General features: G+C 33.5%; 1 protein-coding gene across 1 annotated transcript; it reads left to right on the top strand.

The window, feature by feature from the left end:
- The first annotated feature begins 9,583 nt into the window (after positions 1–9,583).
- LOC110879217 (casein kinase 1-like protein HD16) lies at positions 9,584–16,252 on the top strand. Its single transcript, XM_022127639.2, has 17 exons — positions 9,584–9,945; positions 10,473–10,927; positions 11,061–11,186; positions 11,275–11,348; positions 11,438–11,507; positions 11,594–11,649; positions 11,725–11,796; positions 11,872–11,966; positions 12,093–12,159; positions 12,244–12,373; positions 12,452–12,670; positions 12,765–12,895; positions 13,297–13,471; positions 13,590–13,680; positions 14,313–14,470; positions 14,582–14,770; positions 15,820–16,252. Exons 2-17 carry the CDS (start codon positions 10,529–10,531, stop codon positions 15,877–15,879), a joined length of 2,112 nt encoding a protein of 703 aa, XP_021983331.1. The 5' UTR covers positions 9,584–9,945; positions 10,473–10,528; the 3' UTR covers positions 15,880–16,252.
- Positions 16,253–21,101: the final 4,849 nt, after the last annotated feature.

Genomic DNA, 21,101 nt, shown 5'->3' with positions numbered 1-21,101 from the left:
CAACTCATGGGAATGCAAATCCCATCACCTCTTCCAATAACATCACTCCTAGTAAACCCCATTGCCTCTAAAATTCAAAAATGGTCCCCAAACAAAGCCAACCATGAATTGACTCTGGTTAAGGCAAATGAGGAAGTGCAAAAGACTTCAATGAACAACATTATAAGCTTGAAAATTAAATATATGCAAGATTTACTAAATCTTCCACTCGAAAGGGATGCTGATGACTCATTATCTGAAAGATTTAAAAACAATTAAAGGCTCAAATCAAGATAATGTTAAAGAAGGGGAATACAAGTTGATCCAATAAACATCTGTTTTGGCATCATTTGTTCTAAGGGAGATTGTTGGACCTACAAAAGAACAGATGATATCCAAAAGCCAAAGCATGATCCACTGATCAAGAAATAAGTAAAATATCAAACCAGCCTATCCACAAAGATAGTGAATCTTGAATACCTATTCAGAACATTTGTTCAAGAGCATGACTAACATCTGATGAAAACTTGGAACCGTTGTTTAAGAGTACCATCATCTGTTGAAGGTTGGCATCTGTTGAAGACCAAAGCCCTGATCAAGCCAAAGGTCTGATGAACAAGACCAAACATCTGTTAGGCCAAACAGATGTTTGGAGAACTGCAACAGAGGATAGCTTAGACAGTGGTTTCTTAAGGTAACACTACTTTATCTCATCAGTGTTTGGAATATTTTAGATCAGATGATAAGATTTGCTCAAATGTTTGCAAACATCTGAGAATCTTTTTTGTTAGGAATGTTAGATGTTGCTATCAGGGTGACGTCAGCCAATCATGGAACAGAGCTTTCGTACTTGTATAAATAGATCACACCTGTTAGTGATCTATTTATCACACACACATCATATTTTCTCTTGTACGAACTGATTTGTTTGTGTAATCAGCTGAAGGGGAGTCTGTAGAGTCAATTGTAAAACATTTGAATCTTTGATGATTAATGAAAAACAATCGTTGATAATGACTTCCAATTTGTGAATATTATTGTGATAATCAATACTTGTTTACATACAAAGAAACTCAGTTTCTATCAACAAAAGTAAAAATGGGGCATTGTTTTGGCATGACAAACGTTATATCAAAGTAATATATATACATATATATATATATACAATTTAATTGTGAATATATTTAAAGATAGTCACAAATTTATATAAAAAAAGTACTAAAAAAAATACTAAACAAGCAGAGCCTAAACATATAAAATTACCTACCAACAAAATTCAGAAGTTTAGTTATAATTTCAAATCAGGTTAAATTTAAGCTCAAACTTTAACACTATCTAATTTACTTAAGACACATGATTTACCCCTTTCATGTTAATCATAACAACTGTGACACCATTTAAGCTCAACTTAGTCAACTCATAAAACCATAATATGGTGTGGTATAAAAATAACACGGTTGGGTAAGTGGTTGACCGGGTCAAATTCAACTAGAACGGGTTGGGCTGACCCACGAACACCTTTTATATCCATTTTAAAATTTGGTTATAGATAACTAATGCACTAATTATAGTTACAATGATAGTTTACATGTTTGAATAGCACACTTTATGAGTTAAACTTTTGCCGACTTCTAAGCCATTTGACCCGTTCTCTGCTAAATCTTTTATCGCTCATGGTGGATAAAATATAGCCGAAATCGACCAGTTTAACTATTTGTCGCTCTTTTGAACTGTGAAGCTTAACATATTTCTTGCTAACATCCTCCACGGTCTTCAAGTCACTTTTAGTTTTAGCATGAGGCATACCTGACCTTTTATCCAAATTGTAAACATCACGGGCTATATAACGATGCACTCAATTAATGTAAATTAACTTTATTTCTTGAACGACCACAAAACATAACTTTATTAATAATTGTCCTATATATTAAAAATACAAGTTAATGAACAGTACATTCTCCATTCCAATTTTGCCACATGATAAGTTTTTTTTTCGTTTAATGAATAGTATCTTCTTCATTCAAAGCTTGCTACGTGGCAAGTTTTTTTTTTCATTTTCATTTATCCATCTTTTATCAAAATACCGGTACGACCCTGTTCGGTCTCAGTACATGAAGGTAAAAACCTGCACTAGCCTGGTACAAAAAACATCAAACGTCGGTACCGAATTGATATTGAAAATTTTTAGTTCGGGAAATTCGGTACTCCAAACCAATACCATTTGCTCATCCCTGATCACAGGTACACGTGTTTATTATTAATAAACAGACAGGACTAACAACACACGTTAGCCCACTCCAAAGTTACACACATGCATTGGTAAACGTAAACAAGTTTGACAAATAAATAGGTCATAAATATTTAAACTATTCCATAAATGACGGTTTAACATCTATTATTGCCGGCTCAATATAAGGAAAACAATAAAAGCGAAACGCAGACGTTTGCTTTTTAAATACTACCAAATTCGTAAATTACAGAAAATAAACTATCAAGCATCAGCTATACACATACCGGTCAAGTCAAATGTGGTAAGTTTACCAAATACCCTAACCTAATAATTAAGACGATTAATCGATTCGCTTCACAATCGAAAACACCACATTAACAGTCTTTACCAATCTTCCCATTCATCAAGATTTACCCAAAATACAATATATGAAGAATCACCGTACCTGAATGAAATGAGATTCAGAAACGGGTTTCCTAATATTAGATTAACCAAAGCAACAACATATCTGAAGATGAAATGCTCTTAGTTAGGGTTTTTAACTTGAAACGGGTTATTAAATCTGCGAATTTGGTGATGGAAGGGAAAAATTAGTGTTTGGAAGATGAACAAACTTTGAATCACAAAAACCATCGATTTGTCATATTTGATTACCATTTAAGATAGAATGAAGCCAATGGTGGAGAATGTAGATGAGATCTATGTGAAACAATAAAAAGACTAAAATGACTAAAACACTGTGAATCGTAACTATAATCATACTGATAACAATCAGACATGGATTAGATTATAGATCGAAAAAACTTACCAAAACCACAAACCCTAGCTTCTCAAACCCCCAATCTTCCTTAAATCTCCACTGTTTCATGTTATAAAACCAGAAAACAATCAGAATCAAACGCTCAATCTCGTAAACACGTTCATCGAACATATTACACGTACAAATTTTTCGAATTAAGAGGTTGATGATGGAAGTCTGATGAAGAATCAGGGACGAACGACGTTGAAAATTGGTTAGGGTTGAGAGACTACGGAAGAAAAGAATGACAAGTTTCACAAATCAGGGTTTTTTAGTTCTTTATATACCCGGGTCAATCCATGCGGGTTTGGATACGATAAACGGATCCCGTGTAAAAATTAGACATTTCCCTCATTTTCCCGCCAAAAATCTAGTGTGGTTGCACCACAATGCGACAAGTGTCCCAAACCTTATTTGTTTATTATATATATATAGATACATGTATAACATCCACACTCTTTCTATAGATTCCTTTAATAAATACTCTGTCCCATGAGTCATCATAGTTCATACAAAGTCTAAATCTAAACCAACGATTATTCCCAATTGTGATTATTATTTCCTTCAAACAGTGAGAGCTAAAAACAAAGTTTGAAGATGATACTGAAGAGATCACCAAGCATTTTCCATTTTTGGAATCACAAATAAAAAAAGGGAAAATTCAAATCCAATTCAATTCCAATTCCCTTTACTTTCATTTTCAGTTTCGATTAAAATTTCAATTTCAATCTATGAACTTCCAAATCACAAATTCAACTCCCACCAGTTGCAGATTATCTCAATTTTTATAAAATAATTCTCCAACACTGTCTCACCAACACTGTAGCACCACCACATCCACCAATACCACAACACCACCACCACCACCGTAGCATATCCACCACCGCTGCACCACATCAGAAAACTCTCATCCGTCGTTCATCACCAGATCTGATGGTTCAGAACCACTATCACGTTTCCCGTCGTTCATTACCACATCGGAAAACTCACATCCGTCGTTTATCACCAGATCTGATGGTTTAGATGGTTCAGAACCACCATCACGTTTTCGCCGTTCATCACCACATTGGAAAACGCACATCCGTTGCCTTTCATCATCTCTGGAAAACATTTTGTAATGTTTATAGAGAGAGAGAGAGAGAGAGAGAGAGAGAGAGAAAGTTAAAGGGTTGGTGGTGGTGAGACGGTGGTGGAGAGTTCTCGGTAGTAGGGGTGAGACGGTGGTGGTGGGTGTTCGGAGGTGGCGGGGATGGTGGCGGTGGTGTTTAGAGAGAGAGACAAGGTGCGTAAAAGATAGAGATAAAGTGTGTAAGGGGTGTGTGTGTTTATATTATATATGTGTATTTTATTTTTATATATTATATGTTAAAACTTTATGCATTAAAGACTTATTACTTGTACTCATGTGCATATAAGACTTGTACTTTGTGTGTAAATGACTAAATTACCCTTGTAGTTAACAGACATGGTGGATGAAGTTGGAAAATTGGACTCAAATGATTAAGAAAAATGGCTACAGAGACTCAGGACGTTAAACATTTTGATTTTAGACTCAAGTGGTTAAAACCCCTATAACACACTAACACAAGAACTTAAAAAGTAATTTACCCTTATTTTTTTATTTTTTTTTCTATTTTGGTGTATATCAAAGGAATCATTACCCGAATCCACTAAATCAACAACTATAGAACAAAATAATTTCTCCAAATTACAAAAGGTTTATTCTATCAAAAAAATATAAAAATCAAAATAACTTTTATCACCCTAAATCTATATATATTCTAAAGTTTAGTTATATGTTCTATTTTAAAACCAAAATTTATGATTGTTTTAAATGCATCATCCTATAAAAATCCTATTAATTGCATTTAATTTATATTAAATAAATAAGAGATAAGATAAAAAATAAAATAAAATAATTATATATCAATAATCATTAAAATTAATATCATCAATAACACATTATACTAAATAATATATTATAGATAAAGGTAGATTAGTTTAAAGTTAACTTTGATCTTAATTTGTTTTAATAATTGGTTTAAAGATAATTATTCCAAACTTATGATTATTCTATAAAATGATCTTTGACAAGGTAACCATAAATTTAAATTTCGAAGTAACTAATATATTAAAAGTAGCTCAAATATAATTCATAATAAAAACACAACAATATATTTTCAAAGTCTATATATATTCTAAAGTTTAGTTATATGTTCTATTTTAAAACCAAAATTTATGATTGTTTTAAATGCATCATCCTATAAAAATCCTATTAATTGCATTTAATTTATATTAAATAAATAAGAGATAAGATAAAAAATAAAATAAAATAATTATATATCAATAATCATTAAAATTAATATCATCAATAACACATTATACTAAATAATATATTATAGATAAAGGTAGATTAGTTTAAAGTTAACTTTGATCTTAATTTGTTTTAATAATTGGTTTAAAGATAATTATTCCAAACTTATGATTATTCTATAAAATGATCTTTGACAAGGTAACCATAAATTTAAATTTCGAAGTAACTAATATATTAAAAGTAGCTCAAATATAATTCATAATAAAAACACAACAATATATTTTCAAAGAAAACATACAATAAAAAAAAATAGGTAAAGGGATCCAAATGATATCAAATATTAAGAACTTATCCATGATATTAGTATCAGAATTTAATAGATTAAGATAAAATTTAAACCGAAAGATCATAAGTATCATAAAAATATCATTAAATTAAAGTTAAAAAGTAAAGAAAAGAATTATTATTATAATATTAAAATAATAAAAATATATAAAAACTATATATATTATTAAAATATTAAAATTACTATTTGTACCGATACCAAACAAGACCGTACCGGTATTTTCGATACCAGTACCGGTTGACACCAAGCTTATCCCACCCCGTGATACTAAAAAATCATTAAATTAAAGTTAAACAGTAAAAAAAAGGAATTATTATTATAATATTAAAATAATAAAAGTATTAAAATAACTATATATATATATATATTCTAATATATTATTAACAAGATTTTGGCTAAATTAATTAGATTATTATAAATAATAATAATAATTTACAAATAAAACAACACAATTTGCAACAAAGCAATGCATGAAACACCATATTAACATATAGTACAGTACATTAATGCTAGAACCTAATCTATACTATATTATAAAGCATTTCATAAGGATACCAACCAAATTTAAGTAATTACAATCTTTTATACTATGGTACAACAAGTTAATGATGTTAGTAAGGGGTGAAATGGTCTTTCTACATTAATATTAAAAAATAAAAAAAATAATTATCTATATCTATATCTATCTATCTATACTATATTATAAAGCATTTCATAAGGATACCAACCAAATTTAAGTAATTACAATCTTTTATACTTATGGTACAACAACTTAATGATGATGTTAGTAAGGGGTGAAATGGTCTTTCTACATTAATATTAAAAAATAAAAAATAATTAAATGAAAATATAATCACAATTAATTATAATAATACAATAATAAGTTCGGTTCTTAAATGCAATTAATAAACGAAACCTATTGGGATAAACCGCAAAAGCACTCCAAATGTCCAATTTCAATCAATATGTAATAAATTTGACCGATTAAGGAATCTCCTATCATTGTTATAATTCATCATTTCACTCAACATCAACTCCTTTGTCTACTATTGTGCGAGTTAGAGTCGAAAAGAAAGAGATAAGTTGATATGAAATTTATTTATCTTGGTGGAATGGTGTGTTCTTTTATACCCATTTCAACATTTATTCGAAAAAACTTTGGTTTGTTTCTTAAAATATTCAAATGGGATAACAGTTTTCTTTTACATAATCTATGAGTTTATATTGATGTTTTATTATGTTTTTGGTGATTTAGTGGTTTTTTTTTCAAATTATGATTTTATATTACATATAAAGTATACACACAGGTTATTGGATACAAAAAGACAGACACTTCATACTTCATCAAGGTACCCTTGCATGACTATAGTATCTGGAACCATTTACCAATGTATTGTTTAATTGTTCATAAATTTATAGTCTTTTTCCTTTTTGCAGCTTCATGTATATGGAGGTGTAAAAGGGTGGGTACGAGAAAAGTTATTCATTTGGAGATAGACATTTATTTGGCCTATTGGTATTTCCTTTTTTAATTTCTACTTTACTATTTTTTTTAAACATATGATGCTTTTGTGTGATTTAATTGATACTATATATAGGCAATATAGATGCAGAGGAAATATTTGAGGAGGTATTGTTTGACAGGATTGGGCAGCAAACTTTAAGGGCTCGGATGTTTTCAACCCGCGCAAAAGATTTAAATTGATTGCGTTTATCTATACTATCGTATAAAGCATTTCACAAGGGTTCCAACCAAATTTAAATAATTGCAACATATATGCTTATAGTACAACAACTCAATGAAGTTAGTAAAGGGAATATGTCTTTCTACATGAGTATAAATTGATAAATACAATTAAATTGATAACTTTATAAATTAAGTATTGTTAAATATTTGATAAAGAATTAAATCATTTGACTTAGTTGAACATCATCACCTTCCTCATATTTACATTGCTTTTCCATTTCAAGTTCTCCGTAACCGATTACTTGATTGAATTTTATAATTAAGTCATTATTATTTGGTTTAGTAATTGCTAAACATCATACAAATAAGGTTACAACATTTTTTGCAATTTTATCAGATAGTTGATGAACATCATATGAAATAAAAATAAAAATAATAATAATAATAATAATAATAATTAAATATAAAAAAACTTAATCAACGTTATTATGAATTTAATTATAACTATAAATGGTTTTAAAACTTAAAAGATGCTAACCAATTAGAAACGAAAATTACTAAAAGGTAATTTCATGGGGTATTATTATCTATAATACCTAATAATTGCAACAATAATGATTAAATAATGAACTTAATTACAGATGGTTTAAAACTCAAAAGAATGCTCTTTGCATCTTACCTCAAGTCTCATGGAATAAGGTTCAAATGATAACCATTGCATAATTAGGAACCACTTTTTAGCCCTTGGATCATATTTTGATGGTTGAGACCTTTAAGTGCAATATCTATATCTCTAAGATGAAGATAATGTATGGTAATGAAGATTTGGAGCAGCAAGAGGTAAAAACAGCCGAATTTTTCCTTTTATAAATTCGATTCGATTCGTGAGTGTTAGTGTGTGTGTTTATATTGATTAGGGTTTCATCAAATGCAATGTGAGGGTTTCCAATCGGTGTTTATACAAATAATATAGAACCCAATTTTTATGTATGTGTATGTAGTGTGTAGTATGGGGTCTTGCTTACCTCATTCAAGGAATAACAATGAAAGACAGGGGTCATTGATTTCGAAAAACTCCACCCCTTTGTTCGCCTTCCTCCTGATTTTAAGTTACGGTGAGTCAATTTCCTTTTTTCTGATTCTAATCGATTAAGAAATATACGTGATTAACCAACGAATTGTGGTAGATTTTATGTTTCTATTGCAGTATTTGGATTGAATTGACTGTTGCAATTTAATAATCGTCAGTTATAGTTCGTTTTTTGAATATAGAGAAACACTGACTTATTTAAGGTGCTTGATTTGGGTGAATAGTAGCAATATAAACTGCTATTGTAATTTGGTGTGATATTCAATTCAATATCAGCAACCTAATCAAATTGTTCCCTAAACATAGAGTAAATGTGTTCACCAGCAAGGTAATTATATGTACTAATTTTCAATTATAAGAGACTTCTAATAAGGAAATATAGCTATTAGGTTATGTCAAGGTAAGCATAGTTTATAAAGAATATGTTGCAGAATAAAGTTAATACAACATTTTAGTAATAAATAATAAACTGCTTTCTTATCTATCAAAGGGAACAAAACCTGCAATTTGACTTTTAGATGTCAAAACTGAATTTATATGTATATGTGTATGTAGTATAATATATATATATATTTAACATCTATTTTACACCATCTAAAACAATGAAAAATAAAAAATAAAAATAAAAAAATTTGAAAACTGTGACGTCTTTTGAAGAGGGTTGGGAAACCACACGTCCATAGAATTGAAGTTTTGTGAGACCACATGTGGTGGGGCACAAACCTCTCTCAAAGCGTCTTAAAAACGCGGGGGAACACTGTACCCTCAGGCGTTTTGGGCCTTTTTTTGACTGGTAGTGCTACCACAAAGCGCCGAACAAGGAGTGGACTTTGGTCAAAATAACCATGGTCAAACGGCTAACTTTAAAAAAAACCGGTTTTTGTTTTAAAAATCTATACTATATTCGCACTTTCGTACCGTGTCACGCACTATCTATATCAGTCGTCGTTCCAGGAAAAAACAATAACTATTATGCATGTCGTGCATCGCACGGGTGTTCCCGCTAGTTAAAATTAAAAAACAACAACAAAATTTGAGCATTTACAAGGCCACATGTGTTGCATGCTTGATGTTCTCTACTTTTGAGTGGCAGTTTCATCAAATATATATTCAAATAAAAAAACAATAATCTTTTAACCCAAAAAAAAAAAAAAAAGAAGAGAGAGAAAAGACACAACACACACCGATAGCCGCAAGAATCACACAAATAAATCGCAAATTCCTCTCGAATCTCTCTTACCTAAATCCACAATCACAGTTTCTTCTCCTTTTTGTCCTAAAATCACAAATCAATCCATCATTTCCTACAAATTCATCACACATCTTTTCCTGTTTTTCTTTGATTAATTTTTGATTCGATTAGATAAGCTAATCTGAACGATCTGACAGCCGATCGGTTCGCGAAATTAGGGTTTCGTGTGTTAAAATTAGGTTTTCGTCTGTTGAATCTTCCGATTGGAAGCATTTGAAGCCGATCGTTTTGGTTTTGCAGTTCCCGAGGTACGATCTGTTTGTGTTTTGAGTGTAGATGCTGTTTCATGATCGGATAAATTAGGTTTTTGATTCAGATTGTGTGATTTAGTTTTCATTTTTTTACCTGATTTTGATACTGATGAATGATGATTTGATTTTACCTTTTTAGTAAAGGAAATGATTTGTGTTTTTAGATATTGTTTTTTTTTTTTTTTTTTTTTTTTTTTTTTTTTGATTTTATTGCTATTTTTACACCTGACATAGATAGCTGTGTAAGTAATATTTTTGGTGGATTGAAATGTGATGTATGTTGTTGATTAGTAGATAGATTTGTTGTCCCCAATAGAATCAAAACCCTAGAGCTGTAGAGCATAGAGTGTAGAATCTGCATAAATATCTATATGTTAGTTTTTGCTAAATATACTACTTTCTTTTGACATATTATATGCTTTCAAAGTAAGCAACTTTTCACTCATTTCTGGCAAGTTTCTAGATTTTTTCTAAAAATTCATAGGTTTGTGTATTTGATGAGTTTTGTTTGTATGGTTGATTAGAAGCTTGAAAGGGTTGCTTGGGGGAAATGAGTTGGATATAACTTGCATGGGTGACGATGCCACAACTGCGTAGTGGGGCTCGTAGATCAAAACGGCTTGGAGATCTTCAGCAGCCTGCAGCTCAACCTGTTGAACAAGCTGAAAACGTTGTTGCGCCAGCTCAAAACAGAACGACTAGAAGGAAAACTGGTGGGGGAAGAGGAAGAGGAAGGGGTAATGCTGCAGCTGTAGGAAAAGGGAGGCCAGCTGGTGGCGGTGGTAGAGGTAGAGGCGGCGCTAAGCTGATTGATTTGGACCCGGAATCACCTTGTGAGCTTGCTCCAAACGCTGTTGTTGGTGTTGCGGAACCTGTTGTTAACGGTGTTGGTGATAAGGATATTGCTATGGAGGGCGGAAGTGCTGATAGAATAATCGGAGTTGAAGAAGAAGGAAACGCAACTCCTGTACCTGATAGGGTAATACTTTTGCGTTTTCGTATATGGAAAGAATATGTTAATAACGCATAACTAATTAACATTTGTCGTGAAGGTTGTCTTCTTTTCGTTTGTCTAGCCTGTAAACTCGGTTTAATATGTTAATTTTACGCAGGTACAAGTGGGAAATTCTCCTATTTATAAGACCGAAAGGAAGTTGGGCAAGGGTGGTTTTGGGCAGGTTTACGTTGGTAGGAGGGTGACAGGTGGAAGCGGTCGAACTGGCCCGGATGCAGTTGAGGTATGTTAACACATTACATGCATTGTTTGTTCACGATAACCTATCATGTCGAGCTATTGTTTTATATTTTTTTTGCTTTTTTTTATAGGTAGCGTTGAAGTTTGAGCATCGTAATAGTAAAGGTTGCAACTATGGGCCTCCTTACGAGTGGCAAGTATACAGGTAAGTTCCAAACCCTAATTGTCTCAAAACAGTTCTTTAGGTTCTTATTATTTTATGAACTAATCTGTGTACATTTACAATGCAAAAAGTTCATTGAATGGATGTTATGGTATTCCATGGGTCCACTACAAGGGCCGACAAGGTGATTTCTACATTCTGGTGAGTCTTCGCTCGAATCTTTTCACTTCTACGGACAGCTTAATTTCCCGATAGTGTAGCATGATAAAAACTCAAATCTTTTTCAGGTCATGGATATGCTTGGACCGAGTCTTTGGGATGTTTGGAATTCATTAGGCCAATCGTAAGACGAATAAAATTATGATGCCATTGTTGTGCATTAAGTTTTCTTTTGGTTGTTAATCGTTTTATTCTGCAGGATGGCACCGAATATGGTAGCTTGCATTGCTGTTGAGGCGATATCAATTCTTGAAAAGCTTCATTCAAAGGGGTAAGATATATTTATATGCCTTACATCTCAAAACATAATTTATAGAGTTTAACTAAATCATTGTTTTATGTTAAGGTTTGTGCATGGAGACGTGAAACCGGAAAACTTTTTACTTGGTCAACCTGGATCGGTTGATGAGAAGAAGCTTTATCTTATTGATCTTGGTTTAGGTATGCTTTTCTAACTGATGTGAATCTAGTAAAAAGAAAATTTCGTTGTAATGTGTTAAATTAGATTATGTTTTTTGTTTGAGTTTAATTAGCATAATTAATACATGTAATACTTTTTTTCTTCAGCTTCGAAGTGGAGAGAGTCGTCATCTAGTCAGCATGTTGAATATGATCAACGACCGGATATTTTCAGGTTTGTGGATTTTGAACGTTGAATTTATCTTATATTTTTTTAGTTAATAAAGACCAAATTTATATTGATTAACTTATTTGACAGGGGTACAATAAGATATGCAAGTGTACATGCACATTTAGGTCGTACGGGCAGTAGAAGGGATGACCTGGAATCATTAGCGTACACATTAATATTTCTCATAAAAGGAAGATTACCATGGCAAGGCTACCAGGTAAGTGGGCCCCTTTAACTAAATTCTTTTATTATCAATTATCGTTTTACTCAATAGTTATTATTTTGAATCTTGCAGGGAGACAACAAGAGTTTCCTTGTTTGTAAAAAGAAAATGGCTACGTCACCTGAGCTTATGTGCTGCTTTTGTCCCGCCCCGTTTAAACAATTTCTTGAAGCGGTTACGAATATGAAGTTTGATGAAGAACCGAATTATGCTAAGCTTATTTCCTTCTTTGATACCCTGATTGAACCCGTTACGTCATTGAGACCAATCAGGATTGATGGAGCTCTCAAGGTTTGTTTATTTACTTTTTTGTAAATTGTAAATGACCTTATTTTTTCTTATATTATTGTATACTTATTTTTTTGCCATGTTTTTGTTTTACCAGGTTGGACAGAAACGGGGTAGATTGCTAATAAACTTAGAAGAAGATGAACAACCGAAGAAAAAAGTACGCGTAGGTAGCCCTGCTTCACAATGGGTATCGGTTTACAATGCCCGGCGCCCAATGAAGCAAAGGTAGGTTGGTAATTAGTAACGTATGCGTTTTATGTTTTTGTATATTGATATTAAGTATTTTATAACCTAAATCTAGTCTTATATATCAGTTAACTGTTAGGCAATTAACAAAAATTCTCATTGAGAATATCTGGATGTTAAAATCTTGAAGTAGTCTTAGCTTTAATAGGTCATTAAGTCTCGTAGTTGGTTTACTTTATTTGCTATTTAAATACATATTAGCTTATTACCTTATTTTTGTTTATTAGTTTTGTTACTTTATCTGCTATTGTACATCAGCATTCTATATTTCATGTTGAAATGATGTTAGTATATGAATTGCTATGATGTAGACATTATTAGTTAATGGTAATCATTTGATTTTTCAAGAATACCTTAATTTTCATACTTGTTTTGCACAGATATCATTACAATGTTGCAGACTTGAGACTTAGTCAACATGTAGAAAAGGGTAACGAAGACGGTTTATACATCAGCTGTGTGGCATCTGCTTCAAATCTGTGGGCCCTAATTATGGATGCGGGAACTGGTTTTTGTTCTCAAGTTTATGAACTATCATCTGTCTTCCTTAACAAGGTTTTGGCTGGTTCTGTAGCCACTATACATACATATATATATATGTGTGTGTGTGTATTATCAATATTATCAATATTTGATGACTTGAATAACTAATAAGAATTTATACTTTCTTTAGGACTGGATCATGGAACAGTGGGAAAAGAATTATTACATCAGCTCAATTGCTGGTGCAGCCAATGGAAGCTCTTTAGTTGTTATGTCTAAAGGTTAGAAAGTTTCATATATTATAGCAAGGGACAATTTGTATATATCCTTCGTATATATCCGTCTAGATTTGATAATATTATATTTACTCCTTAAAAACACTGAAAGATCTTATTTGTTCATTTAATAGCAAATAAAATATATTCAATTACTTATAACGGTCTGTTTTCACTAGATTAACAGAGAAAAAATTATGCCTTGAGGTAACCTACAATAACATTGTCGTTTTCCTATTTAATATAAGTAACTGTTTGTAGAATGGATAAATATGATATTTTAGTACTCGTTAAGAAACTTAGAAGGATATATGCAATTTTGAACTTTTAGAAGGATATATATATGAAACTAATTCTATTTAGGAAGTTTCTTATTTTTGATAAATTTCATGTTAAATATACCATTTTGGCGTTTTTCATTAGTATTAAATTATTCGCCTGATTGTTTTTGGTTCACAAGCTTCTTGCATTTGTCATTATTGTATGAATGTTGTCTTGCTCATTTTTATTAATATCAAATTTTGTTGGACTATCATTACGATTATGAATGGACTGTAAAACCAAAATTAATTACATGTACTATAAAAAACTAAACGAATGCATGTTTCTTATCGTTGTGTGTTTATTTATCATATCAGGTACACCTTACACCCAACAGTCGTATAAAGTGAGCGAGTCGTTTCCGTTCAAGTGGATCAGTAAAAAGTGGAAAGAAGGTTTTCATGTGACTTCTATGACGACAGCTGGCAGTCGTTGGGGTGTTGTTATGTCCAGAAACTCCGGATACTCTGACCAGGTTCGCTTTCACAACTTTTAAGCATTTTCTGCTAATTGGTTCACTTGGGTCGTGTTCATTTTAAACGTGCCAAATGAAAAACGTTTTGACGTGCTGCTGATTTTACCCCAGGTTGTGGAACTTGATTTTCTATACCCGAGTGAAGGAATACACCGTAGATGGGAGAACGGGTACAGGATAACGTCTATGGCTGCTACACCTGATCAAGCTGCTTTCATTCTCAGCATTCCCCGACGCAAAGTGATGGATGAAACCCAAGAAACTTTACGGACATCCGCCTTTCCAAGCACCCATGTTAAGGTACACTACACATATATCAGTTTTTTATAATTTTTTTTTGTTAGTACAAACTTGGTTTTAAAAGGCTGAGGCGCGAGGTGCTCAGAAATCACATCAGGTGCATGAGGCGGTACCTCATGTAATTCTGGGTCAAAGTTGGTCAAAGGTAGGGTAAGTAGGAGGCTTATATGTAAAAACAATAAAAGGGATGATAAGATTATGAAATATTTACTTTATAAAAAGGTTGACATATGAGACAGACGCAGCTTCTGACTGTGAATGAATACTCGAGTAAAATGCCATTTTCGTTCTGAGATTTTGGCAGTTTTGCGATTTTCGTCCAAAAGTTTGTTTTTCTGCATCTGGATCCAAAAGGTTTGAAATATTGCCACTTGTTAACTTCATCTATTTCATCTGTTAAGGCTGGGGTATTTTCGTCTTTTTTGTTAACTTAAAGAGTTAAAGGGCAATTCGGTTTTTTTCACTTTATGTACAAGTATTCAAAAAAGACGAAAACACCCTTAAGTTAAAAAGGCGAAAATACCCTTAAGTTAAAAAGGCGAAAATACCCTTAAGTTAACAAAACGAGACGAGAATACCCCTGACTTAACGGAGAAAAATGGATGTAGTTAACGAGCCGGATGAAAATGGCAAGATTTCAAACCTTTTTGATCCAGATTCGAAAAACGAACATTTGGACGAAAGTCACAAGACTGGCCAAACCAGGGATGAAAATGGCATTTTTACTCTAAAAACTTACTTGGTTGTACATTGAGCAACGCCTCTGCCATGGGATGAGCATGGTACCAGTTCGGAAAAACACCGTTCAATTTGAATTAGCAATGTCTCCTTGCATAATATGGATTCCAAACATTCATGATCTGGATCTGGATGTGAATGAGTCAAATTACTTCTCCTGAAAAGGGGGGAAAATGGGTACCGGTACGGTACCAAATGCCCATCCCTACTCGTGCCTCAGCTTTTGCTACCTAAATGCCTCGGAACACCTCACCTATTTCTGAACCAAGAGTAGAAATCCTTCTAATGACGGTTTTCTATTCATTTTGCAGGAAAAATGGTCAAAGAATCTTTACATTGCGGCCATTTGTTATGGTCGAACCGTTTGTTAAATGGTGTCGGAAGTGCACCTCATTGGGCTTATATTGGCTGGATTTTGTTGTATGAGCGGTTAATTGGCAAATGTAAATCATTAAAGCTGTGCTGCTGTGGTGTAAAATGGACACAAAGTTGATTGATAATTGAAGTCAAAAAAGGTGAAAGAAAAGGAAGAAAGAACTCAGATAGAAGCTAGAGAAATGTGTGCCATAAACTCACAATATGTGATTTGTAGTCTGGCTTGGTTTGGTTCATAACTTCTGTACTTGAAATGATTAATGGGATGACAAAAATTAAGTCGTTTGACTATTTATAATGTTTTGTTGTTTGTGTTTGTGATTGTGATTGTTATGTTTGGTTTTATGAGCAAAACATGTTTTTGATTTAGCCTATTGTTTATGATTCTTTCGCTGTTCAAATGAACTGCAACATGAAGGTGACGGTGATGTTGCATACTCAGATAGTAGTACAACTTAATACTCGACTTCGTCCTCTCTACCTTCTCTCCGGATCCTTTATTCTATTTAGCATGCTTCACTTATCTTTTGTAATCACCTCTCCTTAACTTACCTAATTTTCTTATACGTATTAGGCCCTCAAGATTGGCATTTAGTAAGAATCATAGGTACCAATACTATGCCCATAAATCAGTATTAATAATGAAATAATGGATTTTAATAATCCCAACTATAGTCCGTTGGCCGACAACAGACCCAACTTTAAAAATTCCCACTGACGGTTCCATCTTTTCACATATTGGCCTTCAATGGACCCTCATTAACAGAACCCTGACGTCGTTAGTCTCCGGTCGCCGTAAAAACGTTTTCGTTGGAAAAAGGTTCCTAAAGGTCCGATCTATGGTTACAAACAGGTTTGGGATGAAAACTTTGAGTTTTCCGGCTAAAAGTTGAGTTTTTCGGCCAAAAAGAAGTTTTCTGGCGAAAAAAGAGTTTTTCCGGCGACCTTAATAATTGGGGCTTTTTACTAGAAAAAGTTCCTAAAGGTGTGTAATAAGGTTACAAAGAGGTTTGAGAGAAAATGTTGAATTTTCCGGTCAAAATGGAGTTTTCCGGCCAAAAACGTTTTTCCGACGACCGGAGACTAACGGCGTTAGCGTTCTGTTAGTCAGGGTCCATTGAAGACAAAATGTGAAAAGATGGGACCGCCAGTGGAAATTTTTGAAGTTGACCGTTGCTTGGGATTATAAAAATCCATTATTCCTTAATAATTTTAGTAATCAATCATTATTATAATCAATGTTTTAAAAACTGGTTTTTTTTATTCATACCGGGTTAGACTCTGAAATGGTTCAACCGGTTGAACCGGGTTGTACCGGGCTGTTCAACCGGGTCACTAGTTAACAATATAATTCCATAAAATACAAATTAATCTAAAAAACCAGTACAATCTCAAATAAGATTTATATAACTGATTATGATTTTATCTAAAAACAATTATTTTCTTGTAAAATGTTATGCATGTTTTAAGAGTATTTTTATTACTTATAAACAATAGAGTAAAATACTTTTTGAGTCACTATGTTTTAGTGGTTTTAACCAACCGAGTCCAACATCAAAAAGTTTAACGCCCTGAGTCCCTAGCCATTTATTTTATAACGTTTTGAGTCCAATTTTGTTCATTTTATAACGATTTGAGTCCAAAAAGTTGGACTCAAAAGGTTAAAATTTGGACTCAAAATGACTCAAATGGTTAATGAAAATGCTTATAGGGACTCAGGTCGTTAAACTTTTTACTTTTGGACTCAACTAGTTAAAACCACTAAAACACAGGGACTCAAAAAGTAATTTACCCTAAACAATATTACATTGGATGATATGAGTAACAGTTTCAATAGCGATGAAATATTGCAATGAAAGACACTATGTTAATTACCAAAATGGAACATCAGACATACCGTATTTGAGTTTTACCGGCCTTTATCATACCGGATACGTGTCCGGTATCCGGTTTAACCGGTATAACCGGCCGGTTCATACCGGTATTTAAAACATTGATTATAATCACAATCACCTCACCTCTACAAAGCAAAAATGGTGAAATACGTTACAAGAATTCAAATCTTAAAGGCCTGTGCTCCCTCGTGGAGACACAGATTCGATTCCCTTTCCCGCTTGGAACATTTTCAAGAGACATTTGGGTAAAGGGACGAATCAGGCCTTCATCCCAGGTTCGAATCTGATGGGGGGCGAGAGTTTATGGATTTCATCTGGTTCCTGAGCATTAGAGGGCACGGTCTCATAGAGGTCGAGAAGTTGACTTTGGACATAGCCTCGAATAGGATGAGTTCACAGATACCGTTGAAAAACATTGATTATAATCAAAATCACCTCACCTCTACAAAGCAAAAATGGTGAAATACGTTACAAGAATTCAAATCTTAAAGGCCTGTGCTCCCTCGTGGAGACACATATTCGATTCCCTTTCCCGCTTGGAACATTTTCAAGAGACATCTGGGTAAAGGGACGAATCAGGCCTTCATCCCAGGTTCGAATCTGATGGGGGGCGAGAGTTTATGGATTTCATCTGGTTCCTGAGCATTAGAGGGCATGGTCTCATAGAGGTCGAGAAGTCGACCTTGGACATAGCCTCGAATAGGATGAGTTCACAGATACCGTTGAAAAAAAAAAGTTAAAAGATAATATTACTACATGCCAATGATCTCTAGATCAATTGGTGGAGAGCTTGCATTTCTTTTGAGAGATGCAAGTTCGACTCCCACTTGGTGCAGAGTGAGACACTGGTGGACAATGATAGGAGACCCAGGGAAACCTGGGTTGGATCCTTGAGCCAAACGGGTTTTACCGGTAATTTCACTGTCGTGTCTACGGGCGGGTGGGTTACCGGGTTTTCTCCGGAATTGGTGGTGGACTCGGGTTACTCTCGGAGTACTCCGTTTATCCAGTGGGCGTCCTGAGAATGCTCGGGATTGAGTTTGTTGGCCGTTCAAAAATAATAATAATAATAATAATAATAATAATAATAATAATAATATTACTACATAGTCAATCAACCCAATGGTCACGTCTTCGGTCTTCTTATCTTCTATACCATCCCCCAATTTAATTCGCAGCGGTTTCCTGACGTCACCCATTGTTCCCCCAATTTTACCATCATCATTTTGCAAACCCTAACCCTAATCTCAATCCACAATCTCCGATCAAATTCCGATCAACGATGGTGATGAACAGCCCGCTGGTGGTGACGGTGGCCAACATCTCCGCCGATCTATGCCAATACATCGCTTGCAATCCCGAACGATTAAGCAGCGAACAAGTCCTTCATCTCCTCTTCTGCTTTCCGTTTCAACAGTTTCGCCGACTCGCACTTTGTTTGTGGACGTTTTTCTGCTTTCCGACGAATCATTTCTATTCGTCTTCGTCATCGTCTTCTTCGTTCTCGTCGGATGAAGATTCGCACTCAGATTGATCGATCGGTCGATGAATCGTCTGGTTCATGTGTAATGTGACGTCATTCAGTGTATATTTCTTTGATCCTTGTTTAGTTTTATATGATTAAAATATAATATAATGTGTAGACTTTGATAGATGTGTTGTCATAATAATGGTAAAGGTTTATTTGAAATTGATGTTGTTTATTGGTTGTTGTACTATTGTTTGTATAGATAATGATAAAGGTTTACTTGAGATTGTTCTTGTTTTAGCTACATTGTTATTTTAAATTTATAACATTATTCACATACAGATTTGACCTAATTTTTTCTAGTTGTTGTGCCCGCTTATGTTGTTGATAGCATTTAGCAATGATTTGGCCGACAGTTTATATTAGATTAGTTATATATTTTTCATATATAGATACTGGTATCCCTGTATCGGTATAGGGGTGTAATATTATTATCTGTATATAAAGCCTCTATTTGTGCAACTCTTATCAGGCACACAATCAATATACATTGTTAACATACTGATTGGACCTAATTTGCTTGTGTTTTTAATAGAAATTAGAAAAGTTTTGGCCCGGGGTTTATGCTAGACTAGTTATATAATTATCGTATCTAGAAGGTATCAAGAGTGTAATGTTATTCGCTATATGTACGACTCTATCAGACGCACAATCAATACACATCAGAATTCGTGGAATCTTGGTTTGTTTGGTTATAATCCTCATCATATTCTTGCTTGAAGGAAGAATGATATCTTGAGTGAGAAGCTTGATATAAATGAAGGTTTCTTGGGCTATATAAGAGAGAGATTAATTTGTTAAGATGTTGCCGCTGACAAGTTATTACACGTCAGTTAATTGATGTTGACATATCACTGTTATCTCCTGATCGCGTGTTCATAATGACGTGTAAGCAAGTTAGTTATTTAGTTAGTGGTTCAGGCAATCAGTTAGTTGTTAGCGAAGATTATCATCTTGTATATGGAGGCAAGATCTTTGTATGTGTTTTCAATTCGCTACATCTGGATGTTATCGAATTCCCTTTAACAGGCGAAACCATGATGCTAGAAGTTGTAATATATCTGACTTGACAGTAGCATTATCTGTTCCTTTGCTTGATGCACTTCACATGAGCATTATCTGTAAATATGTTATTATTATCTTCTAGCATGGAGTCTTTGATCTTCTAGCCTGATGAAGATGCAGGATAAAATTCTATTTATGAAATTTGATTATTTCTTTGTTATTGGTTGTGACCATTAATTCATTGAAGCCCTTTACAAGTTTTGGCATCTGTAATGTTATTTTGCCTAGTACTATTACAGTTATTTTTTCTGGACCATTCCCAATGCAAATAAACGGATGAACCACTTAGTTCTGATATGGCTTTTAAAAATGGACACCACCAATCCACCATTGGAGGTGGGCGATCGTTGGTGGTGTTCGTTTTCACGACCGGATATCCAAATGTGACCTTGGGTTTGAGGTGGGACCGTCTACACGCAAACAATAAATATTATTTTAGTTTAATTTTTTTAAATGGTGTTTGAAAGTTAACGTAGCATTGGAGAGGAAATTGGTGTTTTGAAATATGAGTGAAATCTAAGAGGACTCGGGGCACCCCCGTGATCAGCAAGTTTAACGCGTTAAACTACAACGCAACACCGCCGCCTCTCTTTTCATAACGCGTGGAATTTTAAACGCGTTAAACCCAGCACGCGTTAAACTTTTGAGTTTGATAGGGTATGACTTGTACATTGTGCATTAATACTTGTATATTGGAATCCCCATCACTAGTGATTCCACCCCTAGTCCA

Source organism: Helianthus annuus, chromosome 1 (genome assembly GCF_002127325.2).
Source record: "Helianthus annuus cultivar XRQ/B chromosome 1, HanXRQr2.0-SUNRISE, whole genome shotgun sequence".
Taxonomy (NCBI): domain Eukaryota; kingdom Viridiplantae; phylum Streptophyta; class Magnoliopsida; order Asterales; family Asteraceae; genus Helianthus; species Helianthus annuus.
Note: the sequence above shows the minus strand (reverse complement) of the source record. Positions and strands in the feature narration are given on the sequence as shown.